At 38.9% G+C, this 25,250-nt stretch overlaps 1 protein-coding gene across 10 annotated transcripts in view; it reads left to right on the top strand.

Annotated features, from left to right (window-relative positions):
• Window positions 1–25,250, top strand: part of KDM6A (lysine demethylase 6A) — a 236,587-nt gene that overhangs the window by 130,190 nt on the left and 81,147 nt on the right. For 8 of the 10 annotated variants that reach the window (XM_010388415.2, XM_010388414.2, XM_010388412.2 and 5 more), the window contains exons 5-6: window positions 5,982–6,040; window positions 15,580–15,700. In XM_010388415.2, coding sequence (XP_010386717.2) covers window positions 5,982–6,040; window positions 15,580–15,700 — 180 coding nt within the window. The remainder of the gene's footprint in view (window positions 1–5,981; window positions 6,041–15,579; window positions 15,701–25,250) is intronic. The other 2 variants (XM_010388418.2, XM_010388416.2) reach the window with 1 other exon arrangement.

The raw sequence follows: 25,250 nt of genomic DNA, 5'->3' as shown, positions 1-25,250 counted from the left end.
ACAAGATAATGTCATCGCTTAAGGCAAGGACCAGCCATTTTCACTTCTTTTGTGGTGGAATGTCATCAGTTAGGGCACGGCAGGGCTTTTGCACTTCTTTTGTGATTCTTCAGTTACTTTAGGCCATCTGGGCATATACGTCCAAGTCGCAGGAGATGGGGTGGCTTGGCTTGGGCTCAGAGGCCTGACATTCCTGCCTTCTTATATTAATAAGAAAAATAAAACAAAATAGTGTTGAAGTGTTTGGGGCAGCGAAAAATTTTTCTGCGGGGTGGTATGGAGAGAGAATGGGCGATGTTTCTCAGGGCTGCTTCAAGCGCGATTAGGGGCAGCGTGGGAACCTAGATTGGGAGAGATTAAGCTGAAGGAAGATTTTGTGGTAAAGGGTGATATTGTGGGGTCGTTAGAAGAAACCTTTGTCGTATTGAATGATTGGTGATGGCCTGGATGCGGTTTTGTATGAATTGAAAAACTAAACAGAAGACACAAGGTAAGAGGAGGAGAAAAAACAGGTATTGAAGGACTAAGAACTGGGAGGACCTAGGACATCTAATTAGAAAGTACCCAAGGAGTTTCAGCATAGCCTTGCCAGCGAAGATTATTTACTTTAAGAGGGAATTTAGAGTGGCGGTTGGGGATAGCACTAGGAGATATCAGCTGTGATGGCTTGGAGAAACAGTGTAAACCGTCAGTGTAAACACGAGCAGGGCATTTATGAGTAGTTGAGAACGGTGAATAGGAGTATGACTAGACAGAAGACAGTAGAGATGAAAGTTTTTTGGGGTGCAGTCTAAGTTGGTCTGGTGTCTGGAATGAGACTGGGACCTAATAAAAAGGAGCATCCACACAGGAGCTCAAATGGGCTGGAACCTGTAGCATTCCGAGGACAGGCCTGAATTCTGAGAAAGGAAAGTGGTAAAAGTATTGTCTAGTCCTTTTTAAGTTGGTGACTGAGCTTGGTGAGGTGTGTTTTTAAAAGACTGTTAGTCTGTTCTACCTTTCCTGAAAATTGAGGACGGTAAAGGATATAAAGGTTTCACTGAATACTAAGAGCCTGAGAAACTGCCTGGGTGATTTGACTAGTAAAGGCTGGTCTGTTATCAGACTGTATAGAGTTAGGAAGGCCAAATCGAGGAATTATGTCTGACAGAAGGGAAGAAATGACCGCGGTGGCCTTCTCAGACCGTGTGGGAAAGGCCTCTACTTATCCAGTGGAAGTGTCTACCTAGACCAAGAGGTATTTTAGTTTTCTGACTCGGGGCATGTGAGTAAAGTCAATTTGCCAGTCCTGGGCAGGGGCAAATCCCCGAGCTTGATGTGTAGGAAAGGGAGGGGGCCTGAACAATCCCTGAGGGATAGTAGAATAGCAGATGGAACACTGAGAAGTGATCTCCTTGAGGACAGATTTCCAGGATGGAAAGGAAATGAGAGGTTCTAAGAGATAGGCTAGCGGTTTGTAACCTAGATGGAAGAAGTTATGAAATGACGACAGAATAGAATGGGCCTCTGAGGCTGGAAGGAGATATTTTCCTTGGTCTAAGAACCATTTGCCTAGTGTGGGAAGAGATTGATAGGTGGAAGTTTCAGCGGGGGAGTAGGTGGGAGTGGTCGATGTGAAGGAGGAAAACTGCCGTGAGGGATAGAAGTTGGAACGCTAGCTGCTTTTTTTAGCTAACTTATCAGCATAAGCATTGTCCTGAGTGATGGTTGGGGGAAGAAAATAGATTTTGGGAGTTATGAGAACTGTAGAGAGTTGAGCGTAGTTTGTGATTTCTAGGGCCTCTAACAGTATTAAAGCAGTGGCAGCTGCTGCGCGCAGACATAGACATGAGGGCTAGGCTAAAACAGTAAGGTCATGTTTTTTGGACAGAAAGGCTACAGGACGCAGTCCCGGCTCTTGTGTAAGAATTCTGTCCGTACTAACCATGCCTAGGAAGGAAAGGAGTTGTTGTTTTGTAGAAGGGATTGGGGTTTGGGAGATTAACCGGACATGATCAGCAGGGAGAGCACATGTATTTTTATGAGAATTATGCCAAGATAGGTAACAGATGAGGAAAAAATTTGGGCTTGACTGAAGTAATGGGGGCTGTCTGTGAGGCCTTGCAGCAGTACAGCCCAGGTAATTTGCTGAGCCTACTATGTGTGAGGGTCAGTCTAAGTGAAAGCAAAGAGAGGCTGGGATGAAGGGTGCAGGGGAATAGTGAAAAAAGCATCTTTAAGATCAAGAACGGAATAGTGAGTTGTGGAGGAAGATATTGAGGACAAAACAGTGTACGGGTTGGGCACCACAGGATGGATAGGCAAAACAATTTGGTTGATAAGGTGCAGATCTTGAACTAATCTGTAAGACTTGTCTGGTTTTTGGACAGGTAAAATGGGGAAATTGTAAGGAGAGTTTATAGGTTTTAAAAGGCCATGCTGTAGCAGGCGAGTGATAATAGGCTTTAATCCTTTTAAAGCATGCTGTGGGATGGGATATTGGCATTGAGCGGGGTAAGGGTGATTGAGTTTTAATGGGATAGTAATGGGCATGTGATTGGTTGCCAGGGAAGGAGTAGAGATGTCCCATACTTGTGGGTTAAGGTGGGGGGATACGAGGGGAGGATGTGAAGGAGGCTTTGAACTGGGGAAAGAGGCGGCAATGAGGTGTGGCTGTAGCCTAGGAGTAGTCAGGGAAGCAGATAATTTAGTTAAAATGTCTTGACCTAATAGGGGAGCTGGGCAGGTGGGGATAACTAAAAAAGAATGTTGTCCAAATTGGCACCAGAGTTGGGGAGTTTTAAGAGGTTTAGGAGCCTGGCCATCAATAAGCACAACAGTTATGGAGGCAAGGGAAACAGGCCCTTGAAAAGAAGGTAATGTGGAGTGGGTAGCCTCCGTATTGATTAAGAAGGGGACAGACTTACCCTCCACTGTAAGAGTTACCCAAAGTGTCTGTGATGGTCCAGGAGGCTTCCGAGGCGATGGGGCAGTGTCGGTCTTCAGCCGCTAAGCGGAGAAGATCTGGGAAGGAGTCAGTCAGAGAGCCTTGGGCCAGAGCTCCAGGGGCTCTGGGAGGGCTGCCGGGCGAGTTGGACTGTCCGATTTCCAGTGGGGTCCTGCACAGATGGGACATAGCTTAGGAGGAATCCCGGGCTGTGAGCATTCCTTGGCCCAGTGGCCAGATTTCCGGCACTTGTATCAAGCGCCTGGGGGATGAGGTTCTGGAGGAACCCCTGGCAGCTGCGGTTGAGGTGTTTGGAGTTGTGTGCTGGAGATGTGACTGGGGTTTGTCTCACAGTGGAGGCAAGGAATTGCAACTCAGAAATAAATTGCTACTTGGCTGCCTCTACTCTATTATTGTACACCTTGAAGGTGAGGTTCATTAAGTCCTGTTGTGGGGTTTGAGGGCCGGAATTTATTTTTGGAGCTTTATTTAATGTCAGGAGCAGATTAGGCAATAAAATAAAATGCATATTAAGAATAAGACAGCCTTCTGACCTTTCAGGGTGTAGGGCTGAAAAGCGTCTCAGGGTTGCTGCCATGAACTGGGCTGGGTTTTTCTTATTTGATGAAAAAGAGCCTAAACGCTAACTGATTTGGGAGAAGTCGGATAAAAAAAAAGGAACATTAACCTTGACTATGCCTTTAGCTCTAGCCACTTTTTTAAGAGGAAATTGCTGGGCAGGTGGGGGAAGGCTAGTCGCGGAACGAAACTGTAAGCCAGACCGGGTGTGAGGAGGGGAGTGATAAAAGGATTACAGGGTAGGGGAGCGGAGTCTGAGGAAAAATTGGGACCTAGCTTGGCCTGGCGAAGAGAAGAGAGGTCAGATGGGTCTGTAGAAAGGAAGATTAGAAAGACTCAGTGACGCTTGGGGTTGGGACTGAGGGGACAGACGGGAGGGAAAGAAGGAAGATTTGGGATGAGTTGCATTGGGAACAGAGACTAAGGAGGGACCAATGTGTAAAAGAATGCCTGGACGTCAGGCACCTCAGACCAATTGCCTATTTTACGACAAGAATTATTTAGATCTTGTAGGATGGAAAAATCAAAAGTGCCGTTTTCTGGCTATTTGGAACTACTGTCGAGTTTGTATTGGGGTTAAGTGGCATTGTAGAAGAAAATAAGGCATTTAGGTTTTAGGTCAGGTGTGAGTTGAAGAGGTTTTAAGTTCTTGAGAACACAGGGTAAGGGAGAAGAAGGAGGAATGGAGGGTGGAAGGTTGCCCATAGTGAAGGAGGCAAGCCCAGAGAAAAGAGAGTAGAGACACAGAGAGAAGGAGTTCGGGGGTTCTTGCCCTCCAGAAAAGCGGGAAAGGGGTCAGGGCGCGGAAATAAGGGATTGAGGCGCAAAAATAAGAGGTCGGGGTGCAAAAATAAGACGTCAGGGTTCTTGCTCCTCCCCTAGAAAAGCAGAGAAGGGGTAGAAACAAGGAGAGAAGGGGTCGGGGTGCTTGCCCCTTCCCCAGAAAAGCAGAGAAGGGGTAGAGACAGGGAGAGAAGGGGTCAGGGTGCTTGCCCCTCCCCCCAGAAAAGCAGAGAAGGGGTAGAGAGAGGGAGAGAAGGGGTTCGGGGTGCTTTCCCCTCCCCCAGAAAAGTGGGGCTTGCCGCTAAGGGTGAAGGACCAAGGCAGGCGTCCCTGCAACGTGGTCAGACACCTCTGAAACGTGGGTGAGTAATCAGAGAGGTGTCCCTGCAATGATTAAACACCAAGGGAAGGCTGCCTTCCCCAGTCCGTGACCGGTGCTGGCGTTTTGGGTCCACGGACAAAACGTGTCTCCTTTGTCTACCAGAAAATGAAAGGAATTGAAATTAAGAGAAGGGAGAGATTGAAGGGTGGTGCCAAGATTGAAAGGAGAAAGAGGTTGAGGGATAGTGAGAGAGGTTGGAGAAGACAGTAAAAAAGGGGCCACTTACCCGATTTAAAATTGGTGAGATGTTCCTTGGGCTGGTTGGTCTGAGGACTAGAGGTCATAGGTGGATCTTTCTCACGGAGCAAAGAGCAGGAGGACAGGGGATTGATCTCCCAAGGGAGGTCCCCTGATCTGAGTCAAGAATTTAGAAGATGAAATTTGTTCACACAGATCAGTATGAAAGCTTTACCTTCTTTTTTAATAGGGAAGGTTTACTAAATAGATTTGCTTGGTTATTGATAAAACATATACTAGGTACTCAAACATTTGCTGTTTTTGAAAATGAGTAGGAGCTGGGCATGGTGTCACATTTCCTTTAGTCCCAGCTACTTGGGAGGCTGAGGTGGGAGGATTGCTTGAGCTCAGAAGGTTGAGGCTACAGTGAGCTGTGATCGCGTTGGTGTGACAGAGCGAGACCTTGTCTCTTTAAAAAAAAAAAAGAGAGAGAGAAAGAGAAAAAAACAGGGAGTTATATAAATATAAATTATATAAATAGCCGGTTCCTATTTGGAGTTCGGAGGTCAAAGTTAGTCAGGATAAGTGTTGACGCATGTCTCTTTCCTACTGCAAAAGGAGTCAATGATATTTAAAGCACAAGATGTTAATGCCTAGGTGATGATTGGCATGATACTATTTTTCTTAAATACTAAAATTTGTTTTAGGTTTATATTGTGCATTTACTTTGAATTATAGCTACCTTCCTGGCAGTACTAAATATAAAATTAAATCCAGTTCAAGAAGCAGAAAGAACCAGAGAAAGAATGTAGATACAAGCAAGAGAGAATAGGATAACGTAAGCTGAGCATTTTCATATTCCTGAAGAATAGATTTTTAATCTTAGATTTGACCATAGAATTTCTGCTAGTAAATATTCTTATTTCAGGGCTGGAATACCTCTCTAAGTTGATTGGAATTTGTACCATCTGATCACTGTTATTTTGGTATTTTAAAAATATATTGTAAATATATTGTAATGCATGATAGAGTTTTAGGACTTAAAACATCTCGGATACCATATTTTACAGTAATAACATCATATATGTTAGATACAAGTATTTTTCCTAAAAATCTTTTTCCCTTCCTTTACAGAATGCTGCCTTTTTATATGGTCTTGGTTTGGTCTACTTCCATTATAATGCATTTCAGTGGTAAGTTGACATAAAGCCGGTAATTCAGTTGTTTTCAGTAAATGGCTTGTTTTGTTTGTGCTTGATTTTTGTGTGTGTGTGTAATAAATACAAAATTTGCTGTCATTAAACCTACACTTTTCAGTAATCTCTTGAAATGATTAGATTGTTCCTTGAAGGGTATTGACTCACCTTAGATTTTTAGAGTTGTATGTTTTCCTGAAAGAATCTAGTATAAGATTCTGTTGAAGAAGGCTTAGATTAGAAAGCTTTTTGGAATTTCTCAGTCATTCATTATGGACTGGTGTTCCCCAAGTTATTTGAACTGGCAAATCACTATGATCTCAGAAGTCAAGATATGTGGGTAAATGGTCGATGATGGCTAGTTTTCAGATTTCTAGACAAGATTGACCGCTTCTCTCTGCCACATACCAGATAGCACTTTCCGATATCCAGTAACTAGGCACCAACTCATAAACTCTTAGTTCTCTAGAATAGTACCACTTCAGAGTTGGAGATTAAATGTAATAGTAACAATATGTAAAATTTTCTAAACTGTAAAGTGTAGTACCCTGTTAAATTATGGCCTTTGCCCCATTGTTGTTTTTCTGTTTACCAGACAATAGTATGCGGTAATGGGGGGGAAAAAAAAATATATATATATATAGTTTTAGCTGAAAGATTGGTATTGTGGTCACAGCATTGACACTTAGTTTGATCTAGAGTTAAATAACTTCTCTAGGTCTGTTTCCTCATTAGTTTATTTATTTTTTATTTTATTTTATTTATTTTTTGAGACAGGGTCTCACTCTGTTGCCCAGGCTGGAGTACAGTGGTGCGATTGCTGCTCACTGGAGTCTCAATCTACTGTGTTCAAGCAATCCTTCCACCTTAGCCTCCCAAGTAGCTGGGACCACAGGCACATGCCACCATGCCCAGCGAATTTGTTTTTATTGGTAGAGATGGGGCCTCCGCCTATGTTGCCCAGTCTGATCTTGAACTCCTGGTCTGAGGGCATGCTCCCACCTCCGCCTCCCAAAGTGCTGAGATTTACAGGCATGAGCCCCCATGCCCGGCCTCCTCATTTGTTTAAAAAGCAAAACTACATAGTAGTCACATGGCTTTTCTATAGCGTTTTGATGATCAAATGAGATACAGCACATTTTATGAAATGTAAACCCAATGTAGTTTTTTTTTTTTTTTTGGTGGGGAGAGGGTCAGAGTCTTGCTCTGTCACTGGAGTGTAGTGGCACGATCTTGGCTCACTGCAACCTCTACCTCCCGTGTTCAAGCGATTCTCCTGCCTCAGCCTCCCAAGTAGCTGGGATTACAGGTGCCCGCCACCATGCCTGGCTAATGTTTTTATATTTTTAGTAGAGATGGAGTTTTACCATGTTGGCCAGGCTGGTGTCGAACTCCTGACCTCAAGTGATCTGCCCGCCTCAGCCTCCCAAAATGCTAGGATTTACAGGTGTGAACCACCACACCTGGCGGCATTTTTTATTGTTAGCATATCTTACCTTTTCAGAGTCCCTTCTGTGCTCCAGAATTTTAAGCTCCTGGGTGAATTCTGTGGGAGTCCAAAGGAAGGTGATTGAGTGTTTGGCAAAATGTTACAACTCTGTCATATATCTGTTGGGCACCCTGAATACTTATTACAGAACGTTTACATATGCATTGACAATGATTTTATATGGTTTCCCTAAAGAGGAGACTTTATACATGGATGGTTTTTCCTAGTATCTTTTTTCTTCCCTCTTAGCTTTTGGTCTTGTTGACTTTTGATCATGTGTGGAAGCACTGCTTTGTTAGAGAATACCTGTGTGTATATAGTGTATTATAATGATTGAGATCACTGGTTTTCTTTGTAAATCTTACAAAGGTATAATTGATTTTTATGAAGAAACTTTGTAATTTTATTCTTTCTTAAACTATCCTAAATAAAGCCTCCTAACTTCATGTTCAGTGTATTGTATTTAAAACCAAAAATAGATTAAGACTTTTAAAATCTTTCCGTTTCTTTAATAGCCTACTTGTAGAATTCAGAATTCTAAACTTTTAGAATTAGAAGTGGTCTTAGAGATTTAGTTTTTCCCCCTTAATTTTGTAGATGGAGAAAGCAGGGGTGTGTGTGTGAGTGTGTGTGTCAGTCAGTCAATATTACGTAACTGTTGAGTGGCAGAAGCAAGTTTATGCCCATATTCTCCAATCAAATATTTTATTGTACTCTGTCCCCAGGTTTTAAGATTCATAGGTGGTTATTATTTAATCAGTATTTGTCATTGTTCACTTGAGCACATTGATATAATCTTTATGGCCAACTAGAAATAATTTAGGTGAAACCTGAGGGGAGGAACTCTTCAGTTCTCCTCATACCAGCCAGTTTTTGCATACCTGTGGCAATTTGTAAGCCTTTCTATGTACTGGGGTTAAGAACATAAAATTAGTAGTGAGGTGAACCTGTCAATAGTTCAAATGTTGATTGCTTTAATAAGCATATGGCCATGTTAAGTTAGCAAGCTTGTAGTTGTGATTCCTTATCTACATATGATTTCTATATTTTTCAGTTGACCTAGGAAATGAAACCGAATGATACAAGGACAATGCAATGTCTGTATTAATAATTGCCCCCTGCTCTGTTGATCCTGTCCTGGTTACCATCATTTTCTCATGTCTTGAGTTTCAATTCTGATAGCTGCTTCCTAAAATGATACATCTCACACCCTATCTTATGAATTCACTCTGGCTGTGTTTTTCTCTTGCTAATCAAATGTTCTTTCACAAATTGTGCCTCACATTTTTGCTTTAAATTGCTATTTCTTTAACAGCTATAAAATTAGAAAGTATGGAGTAGGTGCTTGGGGATAGTTTTAGAGTACAGCCTTAATTGGAGCTTATTTAGGTTTAAACTATGTTTATGTTTTATTTGTAGATACTTGCTGATTACTGGGATCAGGAATTTTTTGTCACATATCAGGTTCTTTGGGATTTGTTGAGAAATGTTTCTAGGGATGAGTATGGGTTTTTGTTTTGTATTGTCAGTATGAAGAATCTGCCTATGATGTTTCAGAGTGTTATATCTCTGGTACATTTATAATTTAAGTAAAATGTGATATTTGCTAATTGTGTCTGTTGGCATTTGATGAGGTTAAGCATTTTATGATAGTGTGTGTGACCAACGTGTGTCTCGGTGACTTAAAATATTATTGAGAGCAATTTTATCAACTATAGTGTTATTGTTAACCTATTGTAATGTTATGCTACCTATTTTTTCTTTCAGAGTTGATTTTATTGGTTAGCCTCTAGATATACAATTATTTGGTCAGTTTTTCCAGTATCAGTTGCAGCCTCTTCTTAGACAGAGGAGCCCATGCAACCGTTCCATCCTCACTGGATTTACGGTAACAGCTACTTTTACTCAGTAATCTGGGACCAAACTTAAAAGATGTCGAGAAGGATAAAGGAAGACATAGAAGCAGAGTGTAAAATATATGCAGCAGAGTGCTAGAAACCAGTCTCTAAAAAGCCATTCCTTTACATGTGCGTGCATGCAAGCCCCTGTGTTCACTTGTTCTTATTCATTAAGGTGGCTAATTGCTCGGGGATACCTTGAACTGAGCTTCTTGCCTTTGGAAGGAAACCTATATCCTAGGGTGAGAGTAAGTGAAATACAAAGCAAGGAAAAGTTAGACTAAAAAAAGATAGTTGGGGGAAAAAATAAAGTCAGTACAATAGAAACCATTCTTCCTAATACAGCTTATAGCCATCTCTCTCAATATATCTTCCTAAGAATCTTTATTAACTGTCTCTGTCCTGTAACCTTTTTCCTTCTTCCTATTGATCAATATCAGAATGGTCTTATGGCAGCAAATGTAAGAGATACTGTGCTAGAGGCATAGGATTTTGGAAATTAAGCCCCCAAATATAATTGACAGGCTTAATAAGGAAATGTGATAATTATTACTTTGACATCAAAAAGGATTAGGAGAATGAGGTAGAAATGAATTCAGAAAGACAGAAATATTAACAAATTACTAAAGTTTTCTTTTTTCCTTTCTCTTCTCTTCTTTTCTCTTTTCTTTCTTTTCTTTCCTTTTTTTTCTGAGAGTCTCAGTCTGTTACCCAGGCTGGAGTGTAGTGGCACAATCACGGCCCACTGAAGTCTCAACCTCCCGGGGTTCTAGTGATCCTTCTACCTCAGCCTCCTGAGTAGCTTGGACTACAGGCTTGAGCCACTATGCCTGGCTAATTTTTTTGTATTTTTTGTAGAGATGAGGTCTCATTGTGTTGCCCAGACTGGTCTCGAACCCCTGGGCTCAAGCAATCCTCCTGCCTTGGCCTCCCAAAGTGCTGGGATTATAGGTGTGAGCCACGGAGCCTGGTGTAAAGTTTCTGTAGGATTCATTTTCATAGCACTGTACTAGTCACAAGTGTTCTTAGGGGTGTAGGAATTTCTCCTCTCCAGTATAGCCACTGCTTTGGGTTCAGGAAAGAAAAAGAATAGTGGTTTTAATGATGTTCTTACAGCTTTTTGATGGAATGAAAGAATAATGCAACATAGACCTAATGCATGGTGATACCATTGATTCTGAGGCTTGTCTAGCATGGAGCCTGGCAAACATCTAATTGTATTTTTGAGCTATCATGATACAAACATGCTGTTATATTTCCATTGAAATTAAGCAGTTGATGTTAACATGTTTTGAGTTTATTATATATACTTCCATTTTGGGAAATAAGTAGCAGATTTAAGACAGTTCTGATAAAGTTACACTTAAACAGTGATACATAGATTGCCAGATAAATTTTGGAAGGGCTTTGATTAATTAGGCTTCTGGGAAATTGTGGATAAAAACATAAATCTTGCAATAGGGTAGGGGAAAGAAAATAATCCCACTCCTGAAGTGATGAAGAGTGGCTAGAGAGGGGAAAAGAACCAGGACAGGTGATATATTAGCAACTGTGTCAGTGTGAATAATCCAGGGTATGATATTTCTAATTTAGCCTCACATTTAAGGTCATTTCTGATTGAACCTCAAACAATCCTTCTAGCCTACTGGTCCCCTAAATATTAATATATTCTTTGTGCCAGTCACACTGTGTTAACGTTTCCCTGAAAACATCTGAAGCTTTTTTTTTTTTTTAACCTGTGTGACTTCTGCCTTCTTCCATCTCAGCCTTTTAAAATCTTACCTGTCTCTTGCTTCATCAAATGTTTCTAATTATTTAGAGACAACTTCTAAATTTCCTAATATATATGTATATCTGTGTTGTGTATGTATGTGTTATAACTAAATTACAGCTAAAATATTCTTTCGATAGTATGAAAATTTGTGGTTTTAGTTGATTTATCCCTTCATACATCTCTGTGAGAAATCTCCGGTTAAGCTTTTTAGCCTCAGAGAACTTAAAGTTTTAATTAATTAATTAATTAATTAGAGACGGAGTCTCACTCTATCACCAGGCTGCAGTTCAGTGGTGCAGTCACAGCTCACTGCAACCTCTGCCTCCTGGGTTCAAGCTATTCTTCCGCCTCAACCTCCCGAGTAGCTGGGACTACAGGCACGTGCCACCACACCCAGCTAATTTTTGTATTTTTAGTAGAGATGGGGTTTTACCATGTTGGCCAGGATGGTCTTGATTTCTTGACCTTGTGATCCACCCACCTCTGCTTCCCAAAGTGCTGGGATTACGGGTGTGAGCCACCATGCCCAGCCAACTTAAAGTTTTATTATGTGTCCTTCCAAATGTACTGGAACTGTGCTAAGAATATTAATACTATTATTTTTACTGTAGTTTTAGAGGAGGCTTTAAAAAATGACTTTGTAGAAATCTTATTAAAAATGACCGTTGTGAAATATATTCAGCACATGTGTATGTTTTTTGTAAGTAGTGTTATTGAGGTTTTAGCTTTATATCATTTTCTTTTTAAAATGGTTGACAGTGGCAAACATTAAATGAAAAAGACCTTGAAACTGAAAATCTATAGAAATTATTTTGATGATATAAAACTGTATTTTTTCAGATTTTAAGAAAAATACCAATGATACCATGCAGAGCAATGTGCATTTCTTTTGTTTCATTAGAGAATATGCTTTAAGGATTTGAAAACTGTAAACCTTTCCAGGGATTGTATCATAAAAGTATTTATGGTTTCTGGTAGCTATTTCTCATGTTCTAAAATTCTCTGTCAGAATTCTGAGGTTAGCATAAATTGAATGTGTTGATGATTTAGTCTAGTTTGTGCCATAGAGATCATGTTCTGGCCACCTGCATTTTGGTGAAATATGAATGCGGTAAGCTGATGACCAAAATTAGAATGTAGTCTGAGTGTTACTTATTTTCTCTACTCCCCCACTCCCTCAACTCTAACTCTAAACTCTTAACTCCAAATCCACCTTCCCTTCGACTTCCTTCTCCCCCTCCCGCAGTATTTTTATTTCTTATTTATTTACTTATTTGGTTTTCTTGGGATGGAGAAACCTGAAGATGCACAGAGGAGAGGAGCATGGGTAAAAGTGTAGAAAAGGAAATGAATTCACATGTTCGAATAATGTGTTTTGTATTAGATGAGAAGAACTGATCAGTAAAGAAGTCCCATCAATTAACTGTAAACATGATGGTACCAGTAAACATCTATTACATTTGAACCCTTTGCTGTATTATTTGAGGATATTAAACATAGAAGAGAAATACAGGCCTCAAGGAATACACTTGGAAAAACTGGAGACAGCACACTGATAGGTAGTGAATGAAATGATTTGATTGTAAAGTGGACCTAACTGCTGCTTTACCCTAAGCAAAAATCGTTGTTGACCGGTTTGGGTAGTGTGTCTTGACGATAATAGTGGGTTTAGAGGGGAGCAGAAGAATCAAAATATTATAGATCAGGAGAATTAGTAAGGAAAAGCAGTGAAGTCAAGAGAACCAGTATTTAAGAATTGCTGAGATAAGCCAGTTCATATCTAAGGAGGAGCAATAATAGGGCATAAGAGGAAATGGAGTTGAATAGGTGCTGCTCACACATCTTGAGTGCAACATGGAGATTTTATTTATAGTATCATAATTGTTATGCAATCACAGGAGCCACATGTTTGAGGGAATATGTACAAGCCAGACCAGAGCAAGGAAAGTTCTTAAGGAGACTAGTTCAGTAATCTAATAATGAGATACAGAAGCAGAAGATTGGGTCTATAAGGTTTTCGATTAGAGAGAAACTTTGAAAGGTCAACGAGGAGAACTTTGATTTTATATTTATAGGTTGCACCTTGTCCTGGGCACTTAATAGTCCCTAAAGAGTAAACGTAGACCCAGACGACTGTTATTTGGAACATGTGTTTTTGCTTATAGATTAATAGTGTGTGTTTTTTTAACCTCAGTTTGTTAACAGACATAGAGAACATGTTAAACTCATGTTTCTTTGCACCTGTGTGACATTGTGAACTAAGTGGAAAAGATGTCTGTGCTAAAGGCACTGATGGAGTAAGACACATCCACAAATACTATGTTTAGGGAAAAGGCTAGAAATAGAAACTGAGAGTAGTAAATATTGCACCTGAGGGGCTGTTTTTGTACTGTGTTCCTTCTCCTTCTCTTGCTCACATACCCTGTTATACCTTTTTCCTTTCCTGAATTCTTTATTATTTCTTTCTTCTTTTCCACTTGCATTCTTTTTCTTTCATATCTTTGACTCAGGCCTGCCTGGGTTTTTTATTGGCATGTGTGGACATTGTTTAGTTCTGACCCATTCCATTAGATAGTTTTCTGGTCATATCATAAGGTAAGGTTAAGAAGCATTATCCATAATTTTATTATTATAAAATATAACACACCTATGGAAAAATGCATAAATCATCAGTGTATATCTTAACATGTTGTTATAAAATAAACATTCATGTAATCACCACCTGGGTCAAGAAATAAAATACTGCTGTCACCCCAGAAGCTTCTAAAAGCCTTTGTATACCCTTTCCCAATCACACCATATGTTTTAATTGGCACCATTTATTGCTGCAGTTGTTCTCGTCCTAACCCTTTTGATGCCTTTTCCAAACATGTGACTTGCCTCAACCCCTAAGTGTACATTGATTGAGATAAGTAGGAAGCTGCCTTTAAATGAGAATGGTGATTTACCAGTTTTTGCCTGTCAGTCTTTTAACTCTCCTCTCCTGCCTCAAAGCCTATATACATCAGATAATAAAACACACACATACCCCACCTACTTAAAAAAAATCCACTTAACAGATGGATACCCAGCTCCCCTTCAGAAGAAAGTTAAGTACTGTCATAATCAGGGTAAAGGTGTCTGATGCCAGACCCGTGTTCCACCCCTCACTGCCATCTGCAATAAACACAACCTTTTAGGACTCTTAATTTTATAGTAAACATGTACATAACCATTCACATATTTTTTGGGAAGTAAATAATGTATGAATCCATCAAAGTAAAGTTACTAAAGACATGAAGTATTATTTTGCTCTATTTTGTGGCTATGATGTTTTGATCTATTTTATACAAAAGATTGTTTTTGTTTTGAAAGCATCTAAGATTCTAAATAGCCAGTTTAAGGTCTGTAGGGCTAGAGATTATTGATTAAAAGTTTTGCAAAGAATATATTAGCTTGTGCTTGGAAGAAGCTTTAAATCATGTAGAAGAACCTAAAATGATACTGAATATACTATTATATCTGATATAAAGTTCAAAATTAAAAGTAGACATTTTTCTTTGTCATTATTTTAATATTTATTTTTGAGTCGGTAATACATTCACATGGTCAAATTAAACAATATAAAAATGTATTCAGTGAAAAGTGTTTCTTTCCCCAATCCCTGAACTTGTTCTATTAGTAATCAAAACCTTTTATAAAAGATACACTGTGAATTTGGGGCAAAGATATGAAACTGATAGATAAAGAAAAGTGGAATGGAATAGAGAAGTAGACCTACACAAATATGGATATTTGATTTAGGACAAAGTAGCAAAATAGAGTTTTGGAGTAAGGATGGTCATTTCTACAAATGGTGCAGGTACTATTGGATATCAGTTTGGAAAATATGAAGACTGTCTCTTAACCTCACATAGTATAAAAGATAAGGTACAGGTGGTTTGTATGCCTAAATATGAAAGACAAAAATGTAAAATTTTAGAAAGAAGACTTACTTTTACAGAGTAGACTAGAAACAAGATTAATCCATATCCTTAAAAACTTTCCTGTCTGCCCCACCCTGTCTTCCCCTAGGAAATTTCAGAAACAGTGAAATCAGTTATTTATACTGATAATTTGATTAAACCATGAAATACTGTCTGTTTGAATAATTTGGAGTAAATTCAACTGATCTTCCTTCCCCTTTATATCAAATTAGATTATATACATTTAGTTATAAAAAGGTCCATATGCCCCTTTTCAATTTTACTTTTTTAGTATTTATTAACATCATTTTTATAAAACCAACATGTCCTTTAAAACAATATTGCATAAAACAGAAGTTTCAATGTACTACCAAGCAAGAATTCATGCACGTGTTAAAAAGTTAAGATATCTTATGTCTATATTCTTTCAGGGCAATTAAAGCATTTCAGGAGGTGCTTTATGTTGATCCCAGCTTTTGTCGAGCCAAGGAAATTCATTTACGACTTGGGCTTATGTTCAAAGTGAACACAGACTATGAGTCTAGTTTAAAGGTAGGTTGTTGGGTTTTTTCAAGATACAATGTTTAATTTTGTGGGTTTTTTTTTGTTTTTGTTGTTCTTAAATATTAGAGCATTGAGAAATGTTGGAATTTATATTGGCACTTTAAAAGAAAATTTGAAAATTCAGGTGACAGAACTGTTTATCAACTGTGAAGTAAAGTTTCAAGGTACAAAGTAGTTATGCTAAGACTTCCATGGTAACATTATACAATTATACTTTTAAAAAAATAGTTTTAACTAAGATCTGTAATCAGAAAAAGGTGAAGGTTTCAATCTGTTTGGATATGTAAATAACTCCTCTAGAAATGATTTGCCACTGTAGAGTTCAGAACCAGCTGAATGGTTCTGAATGGATGTTTATCTGTGACCCAATCATTGACTATCTGTTTCCATGGGTCTCAGTGCTTCTACCAGCAGAAGCACATCTTATATTTAAATTAGAAAAAAGAATGTTCTCTGTAAGGGGTTTAGACTGTTGGTTTGTGAACATAAAAATTGTTGGGAAAAGATGATATGTTGTTGATTAACTTCCTATCCATGGAAATTTGATATTTCTCCAGTTTTTCATTTTTCACTGAGTTTTTTGTGCTATCTGAACCATCAATTCAGGTGTTGCTGGGCTTTTTCTGAAAATAGTGCTTTCCTGCCCAACAGAGGAATTACGTTTTGAAAGGAGTAGCAGTTCTAGGAAAAAGTTTAAGTTTTTGTGAATTTATGATTATTGTTTATAATGGTGGTTGTATTCTGAATCTCCATTGCAGACTATCTTGATTCTAATGGAGGGGTGGTTGGGGAGATAAAGAATGACATTCAAGTAGATTGTAATTTCAGCTCACTAATCAGGAACTACTGAAGGTTAAAAATAAAAAAAACTGTACTCGAGTGTCTAATTGTTCTAGATTTTTAAAGTAGAAAACTATGCAAGTACTGTTTTTACCTTACATGAGTTAAAAGACAATGCTGGTGATGTGAAAGAGAGAGGGAGATACAACCAAAAACACTAAAAACAGTAGATTGCGAAGAATTTAGATCACACAGTGGTTGAAGGTAAGTGCAGTCTAGGAATAGGTTCCAGGGTAAGTGCAAGTAGTGTGGAAAAAGAGGGATGCCTGGAAGTTACCACTTTTCCTCAAGCTTAGAGTAGTAGCATTTTTGACACCATACTGTCGGACATCAGTGAATATGAACTGGAAAATAAGTTTATAAAGCTGTCTCACATTTTTTTGCAGTTTCTATTAGCTATCAAAGACTCTTAAAATGTCTTATAGTACAGTATAAACACTTAAGTATTTCACAGTATTGTTCCAACATGCTTATTATGTTGCACAAGTGTTTTTGGTAGCAGTTTGGTAAATGTTGCTTAGGAAATACATTTGAAGGGAAAAGCAATCAGATGTGTCCCAAATTATGGAGTGTGACTATCCGTGTATTAGTACAGTGATACCTTAAGTAATTCTTAAGATGCAAAATTCCATTTAAATGAAGGTGGCGATATTTAAAATCTCCTTTAATCAAAGGAAACAGTGTTTCATGGCTGATTGAAAGTGTTCTACTTATGCTTGGTGGGAACATTCCTGCATACCACTTTTATTTGTCCAGGTAGAAAGTCTTAAAAAGTCAAGTCATGGTGTTTTTAGCAAAATTGCCTTAAGTGAGGGCAGCCTTCTTTTGGGGGGACTTTTACTTTTAACGAGTCCATGATATTTCTCATCCCTAGAGTGTGAAGGTTTCATTTGATTTTTATCTCATCCTGACGTTGACTTTTTCAGCCCTCTCTCTAGTATTCCTTATCTATTTTAAGAAGAATTTGGGCATGAACATTTTTAGTCAAAGAGGAAGAGGTATTTTAGTTTATTACTAAAGCGCTTAGCATTCAGAATAAGTGAAGGTAGGAATAGAAGGAATGATATCCCCCTTTAGGTGGTTTTTCATTTTTCTAATACTTCACCTTCATCTGGATAAATGTGGAACCTCTGATGATTTTTTCACAACATTAAGCTGTTTTCTAGCACAATGTGTTGCTGTAGATGCTTTTTAGGCTGTAACCTCAGGAACTCCAACTCAAATTTGTTAAAATAATTAAAAATATGCTCGTATGTGAAGTCTAGCCTTCAGGATTGGTTGATTCAACTGATAACAAGGTTTCATCAGGGATTCATTTTCTTCTCAGTTTTGTATTGGCTTTTTCTAAAGGCTGGTTGCTCTCTTTCATATAAGATGGTTGCCAGGTGCAATCAAAATGAAATGCATCCGTTTTCATATCTCATATAAAAAGATGTTATAGAGCAGTGGCTTAGGTGCTTAGTGTAATGCTGGCATGTAAGTGCATAGTAAACGATGATCATTTCATGTAGGAGAAAGATCCTGGTTGCCTATTGATCTCTCCAAAAATACTTCACCTTGCATCTTATTGCCCAGAAATAGGCCACATGGCCATTCCTAATTGATTTCTTATCAAAGGAGATGTGGTTGCTCTTAGACCAGTTATGCCCAGTCTTTGAGCAGTGTTCAAATCTGTAAGTAGTTGTTATCCAGTGGAGGGCTAGGTTGGGTAAAAAGGATATTTTGGTATGGGGAGTGGTGTGAACAATCTGTCCGTTACAGATCAGATCTTCTCTACCCCATTTCCTTTCCCTCTGCCCAAGTATGTATAATACTTTTTGAATGGTAAACTATTTAAATACAGCGTATTTTCATAATAGATTCCTTTTTTTTCACCCACACATGAAATAAATTGTAGGGCCTCCTGTTTTGTTTCTGTCACTGGTGATAACTTTCTCACAAAATGTGTCTCTGAAATTCTGTGTTGGTGCTGTGTAAACAGTTCTCAGAGCAAACAAACTTGGTTTTCAAAACTTTGACCCTGCCACATATCTTTGTGACCTTGGGTAAGATTTCTGACTCTTGATTTTCTCTGTGTTTGAAGAACTAGAATAATTATAGCCACCCACATGATTGATATAAAAATGAATATATGTGTGTGTTTGTTTTTATTTTCATATCACTAGTTTTGGGGGAACAGGTGATGTTTGGTTGCGTGGTGAAGTTCTTTAGTGGTGATTTCTGTGACTTTGGTGCACCCATCACCTGAGCAGTGTGTACTGTACCCAATGTGCAGTCTTTTATCCCTCACCCTCTTGCCCCTCTTCCCCCTGAGTCCCCAAAGTCCATTATCTCATTCCACACCTTTGCATTGTCATAGTTTAGCTCCCACTTCTAAGTGAGAACATGTGATGTTTGGTTTTCCATTCCTGAGTTACTTCACTTAGAATAATGGTCTCCAACTTCATCCAGATTGCTGCGAATGCCATTATTTCCTTCCTTTTTGGCTGAGTAGTATTCCATGGTGTATAGACCACATTTTCTTTATCCCCTCAGTGGTTGATGGATATTTAGGCTGGTTCCATATTTTTGCAATTGCAAATTGTGCTGCTATAAACGTGTGTGCAAGTGTCTTCTTTATATAATGACTTATTTTCCTCTGGATAGATATCCAGTAGTGGGATTGCTGGGTCAAATGGTAGTTCTGCTTTTAGTTCTTTAAGGAACCGCCACACTGTTTTCCATAGTGGTTGTACTAGTTTACATTCCCACCAGCAGTGTAAAAGTGTTCCCTTTTCACCACATCCACGCCAACATCTGTTATTTTTTGATTTTTAAATCATGGCCATTCTTGCAGGAGTAAGGTGGTATTGCATTGTGGTTTTGATTTGCATTTCCCTGATCATTAGGGCTGTTGAGCATTTTTTCCTATGTTTGTTGGCCATTTGTTTATCTTCTTTTGAGAATTCTCAATTCATGTCCTTTGCCCACTTTTTGATGGGATTTTTTTTTTTTTTTTCTTTCTGATTTGTTTGAGTTCCTTGTAGATTCTGGATATTAGTCCTTTGTCGGATGCCTAGTTTGCGAACATTTTCTGCCACTCTATTGGTTATCTGATTACTCTGCTGATTATTTCTTTTTCGTGCAGAAGCTCTTTAGTTTAATTAGGTCCCATCTACTTACCTTTGTTTTTGTTGCATTTGCTTTTGGATTCTTGGTCATGAGCTCTTTGCCAAATGTCTAGAAGAGTTTTTCTGATGTTATTTTCTAGAATTTATATCTTACAAATGAATTGTTTCAGCCCTTCTTTAGTCTTAGTTATCTATCATGTAAAACAACCATAATTTGGGGCCAGCAGAGATACTGTTGGAGAAATAAATTTTCCTCTCTTAGAACTTAATCCTTATATTTTTGTCCCTCTGCCCATCCTCAGAAATGCAAAGCTAATGCTCAGCAAACTTTATACTCATATGGCGTTATTTTTACATTAAATTGACCAATAAAGATTTTATGTGTTTAGTGAGCAGTAGAGATACCAATTCTTAATTTGTGAACTAGTTTAATATTATCTGAACCAGAGTCCATTTCAGGGTGACAGGTATTTTGTTTTTCTTCTCTGCTTCAGCTAATATCCCCCCAAGGTGGGTTTGGTTGCCTAGTTATTGCCATACAGTTAATTCAGGGTTTGTTTTGTTTTTGTTTTTGTTTTGTTTTTGAGACGGAGTCTCACTCTGTTGCCCAGGCTGGAGTACTGTGGTGTGATCTCGGCTCACTGCAACCTCCGCCTCCCAGATTCAAGCAATTCTCCAGTCTCGGCCTCCCGAGTAGCTGGTACTACCGGCAGGCACCACCATGCCCAGCTAATTTTTGTATTTTTAATAGAGACGGGATTTCATCATACTGGTCAGGCTGGTCTCGAACCTCTGACCCCAGGTGATCCACCCGTCTCAGCCTCCCAAAAGTGCTGGGATTACAGGTGCAAGCCACCATGCCCAGCCTAATTCAGGATTTTTATTTCATTATCCTTTAATGATATTATTGACAGTTACTTATTTTCAGTATATATTTGAAGCAGTGTGCTACCATAACTTCAACAAAAGGATATTACTGTTGACAAATAGTTTTATATAATGCCCCTAATTTTCACATCCTGGCAGACTATTAAAATTATTTCCTTCATGTGAAGAGTAAGATACAATGACACCCTTATTCTTCAGTCAGTTAATGCCTATACATCTATTTAATGAAGCTTATATAGGAAATTTCCGTAATGTTTGCATATTTAAATATTCCTAAAATATGTCAACTTAGAACTCTTGGGATTTTAAAGGTAGGTAACTAAAGAGGGTGCCTTTTTTATGGAAACCTGTAGATCATTGGCTGAGATGCCAATATAAGTCCCCATATAAAAAATTTGGTATTTGGCTATGGTAAGTGCTGATTGAAGGAGTTAATATGAACGGAATGGGAAGATGAGAATCATGAAAACAGTAAATGTTTCAAAGGAAATGGGTTGAACTCAAATGAGACTTGTGTGTTAGCTTGCCATTTTACCGGGTGTTGGTGTTTGTTAAATGAGTAGATAAATAAAATGGAAGAGGCTATAAAATGAGAAAATGCCTACTTATAGAACAGGCTGGAAAATTTGAAGAAAAGAAAAAAAGCTGGTTTTATTCATCATCACTTAACATAATTTTTTTCTATACAGACACTGCAGTTGTTTTTTCCAGATGGCTCAGTTCACCAATTCATTCAGTATGTTTCCCATCTTATTATACTTGATATGAAACTTCTGAGTGAAGTAGCAGTTCCACTGTCTTTGTACCATACTCTTCTTTAGGAACTACTTCATTTCCAGGTGTCTCATTTGATCTTCTACCCTGTATAAACTCAGGAATTTTATTGTAATTTTTTTGATGCCAAGATATTTAGGCAGAAGGAATACATGAAGACATGATCATCTATATGTACCTCCTTTTAGAAACCACTTTTGAAATCTGAAATGCCTCCTGTCTTTTATTATTTTATTCATGTAGAATGCACAGATCATTTGTTTCATATAATTAAAATATTGTGGGCTGGACGCAGTGGCTCACGTCTGTAATCCCAGCACTTTGAGAGGCCGAGGCGGGTGGGTCACCTGAGGTCAGGAGTTCGTGAACAGCCTGGCCAATATGGAGAAACCCTGTCTCTACTGGAAAAAATAAAAAATTTAGCCGGGCGTGGTGGGGTGCCTGTAGTCTATGGGCAACATAGTGAGACACACACACACACACACACACGCAACATAGTGTGAGACACACACACACACACCTGCACCATCTCTTAAAGACAAAAGAAAGTTGCTATTATTTCTCCGTACTTGCTCTGCCCTATTTCCTTTATGATGCTCAATAGCTCTCACCTCTTTCAGCTGGCATTTTGAAAATTTTAATCTTGAGTGGTTTGATTTGAGAGAAAGAATGGAGGAAGGCATCTCACTCATATGACTCAGTTTTCTTAGGGGATTAGAAAAGTCCTATCCTCTCCCCACCCCCAACAGCTTGGAATAATTGGTGGTAGTTATAAAACTATAAGATTTGGTGTTTATCCTGAGATTTGGCTTAGAACATGGGACCAGGAAGGGAAAGAAATTCTTCAAGAAAGGATCTGCGTAGTGTTGGCTTATCATGGAAGCTGCATTTGTAGAATCTTCATAGACTTCATAGGAATTGGTTGGGATGTAAAAATGGTGAGGCCTAATTGTTATTTTTTGGTACTTTTTTGGTACTTTTTTTTTTTTTTGAGATGGAGTTCACTCTTGTTGCCCAGGCTGGAGTGCAATGGTACGATCTCAGCTTACTGCAACCTCTGCCTCCTGGGTTCAAGCGATTTTCCTCTCTCAGCCTCCTGAGTAGCTGGGATTACAGGAGCATGCCACCACAGCCGGCTGATTTTTGTATTTTTAGTAGAGATGGGGTTTCATCGTATTGGTCAGGCTGGTCTTGAACTCCTGATCTCAGGTGATCTCAGGCCTTGGCCTCCCAAAGTACTGATTGGCCCCCCAAAGTGCTGGGATTACAGGCGTGAGCCACCACGCCTGGCCTGTACTTTTTATTTAATGGTTTTCTTAGTGGAGTAACAGCAACAGCAACATCACTAAGTTTAGGGCCAAATCCACAAATTAATATCATTTTTCGTTGCTACCATATTTAACATTTAAAATGCTTCACTGAAGCAATTCTTAATACATACTGTTTTTGGATAAACCACCAGGCAGATACCCAAAAATATTAGCACACTATTCTGGTTGTCTTAAGAAAAGAAGAACATTCTTTTTTAGTATTAGTTACACTGTGTATTTCTTCCTCCGGTGTAACTGTTGGTTCTTTATACATAAAATTCATATAGTCAGATTTTGCTTGGCTTTTTATGGTTAGCAGTAGATTGGATTATGATTGAGGAAACTGCAAGCCAGTTTATTTTCTTTGATTTATATCTTCCTTTTCGTTTCAGTCATTGACAGTACAACTCAGTTTCACCTGAGTGTAACATCACTGTTCCTTTTGGCAGAGGATGGTCATTGCTGTTTATTTTGTTTTCTATTTTTTCTCACTTGTAGAAAAAAATCATCCTTTCCCTGTTCTTTTCTCTTTCTACTACTCATCAGCTTGTACTTTACCAATTTCCTAGATAATAGTTTCTGATATGAGGCAACCTCCTAATTTATTTATCTGGCCACTTAATAATGCTTTCTCTATTTCTCTCTGCCTGCCCAATTTTGTTTTTCTGTTTGATACTGTTTCTGCACTGAGTTCTATAGCATGCCTTCAAGTGTGAATTAGTAAAAGCGGCCGAAATACTTCAATACTTGCAAAATACGTGTTTGAAAAGTACGTGGCTGCTCATATATGTGCAGTAGCACCGTTCTTTCTCTTTGAAACTGAGGAGTTAAGGTGATTCCAGGTTCCCTGTGTTACAGTTTTCTCTCTTCTAGTATATTTTTGTCTTTTTTTTTTTTTTTTTTTTCCTTTTTGTGGAGAATGGGGTCTTGCTATATTACCCAGGCAGGTCTCGAACTCCTGAGCTCAAGCTATCCCCACGCCTCTGCCTCCCTGAGAGCTGGGATTACAGGTGTGAGCCACTGCGCCCGGCCTCTTCTAGTATGTTTTTAACTACAGAAGTCATTTCTAATTAAAAAGCGATTTCTGGTGCTACCTTATAACAACTTAAGGGCGTTACAGATATTTGGTCTTCAAAGGCAGCTTTATGTAGCAGTCACTGTATTGTCACATTTAAAAAAAGGTTGTTTGGCTGGGCGCAGTGGCTCATGCCTGTAATCCCAGCACTTTGGGAGGCCGAGGCGGGTGGATCGCCTGAGTTCAGCAGTTTGAGACTTGCTTGGCCAACATGATGACACCCCATCTCTACTGAAAATATAAAAAATTAGCCAGCATGGTGACGGGTGTCTGTAATCCCAGCTACTTGGGAGGCTGAGGCAGGAGAAATCGCTTGATTTGGGAGGCGGAGGTTAAAGTGAGCCGAGATCGAGCCATTGCCCTCAGCCTGGGCAACAAGAGCGAAACCTCATCTAATAAATACATACATACATACATATAAAATTTAGCCGAGCATGCTGACGTGTGTCGGTAATCCCAGCTACTCTGGAGGCGGAGACATGAGTCACTTGAACTGGGGAGGTCGAGGTTGCAGTGAGCCGAGATTGCGCCACTGCACTCCAGCCTGGGCGACAGAGTGAGATTGTCTCAAAAAAAAAAAAAAAAAAAAAAAAAGGTTACGTTTTAAAAGGATATTCTACAGTGCAAATTTTTGCAGTATCCCCCTTTATAAACTATGTATCATCTTCACCTTGTATTAATTATTTGTGTACATATCAGTCTCACTCTAATATGAATGCAAATTGCTTACTAGATAGAAATACCTTGGAAATTAAGTTGACTCATATTCTGATAATTTTGTGTACATAGATTAGATGCAAACTAGGACCAGTTTTTAAAAATTTCTAGTCAGTTGCATACCTATACTTTTATAAAGTATGATAGAAATGAAGAGTTGGAAGACTAGGTAGGATACAGCTGCAGGAAGAAAGATGAGCAAGAGCTGTAAGATAAATGGTTGCTCATAGGATGGATGGGGGCAAGGTAATGAATGTATCCTAGAGATCTTAAAGAAATTTATTAACTGACTTGATGTGGGAAGAGATTCCCCATTTACGGGCTCAGACCACTTTACTATGTTAAAAAGTAGGGGATAAATAAAGTAGCAGCCGGTTTTGGGTTTAGGAGGTGAAAAGGCTCTGAATGGAGATAAGTCATTTGGGAGTAAATTGATTTGGAGGTACCTGAGGGATATCAGATATTCATGTACACAGATAGAAATCTGGAGCCAAAAAGAAGAGCTGGAACTAAGATTTTTAACGTCTTCAGTATACAGTGTGTTTTGTCTTGCCTTTTTTTTTTTTGTTAAAGAAATTTTTAGAAGAGACCGGCTGGTAAACTTCAAAAAAGAAGCCTCTTTTTTGAGTGAAGATCGTTAGGATTTGTTAGCTATTAGCAAGTTATTGGTATGCAGTAGATTCCCTCCTGGAAAGAGTTGTAATAACCTTGTATTACAAAGAGAATCAGAACTGAGTTTTGAGGGCTTTGGGAGAACCTCAGTCAGATCATCTTGACCAGGAACATGGCTTACAAGCCCCACCAAAACTTAACCATTTTCAGTT

The sequence above is a fragment of the Rhinopithecus roxellana genome, chromosome 7, assembly GCF_007565055.1.
Source record: "Rhinopithecus roxellana isolate Shanxi Qingling chromosome 7, ASM756505v1, whole genome shotgun sequence".
NCBI lineage: Eukaryota > Metazoa > Chordata > Mammalia > Primates > Cercopithecidae > Rhinopithecus > Rhinopithecus roxellana.
Note: the sequence above shows the minus strand (reverse complement) of the source record. Positions and strands in the feature narration are given on the sequence as shown.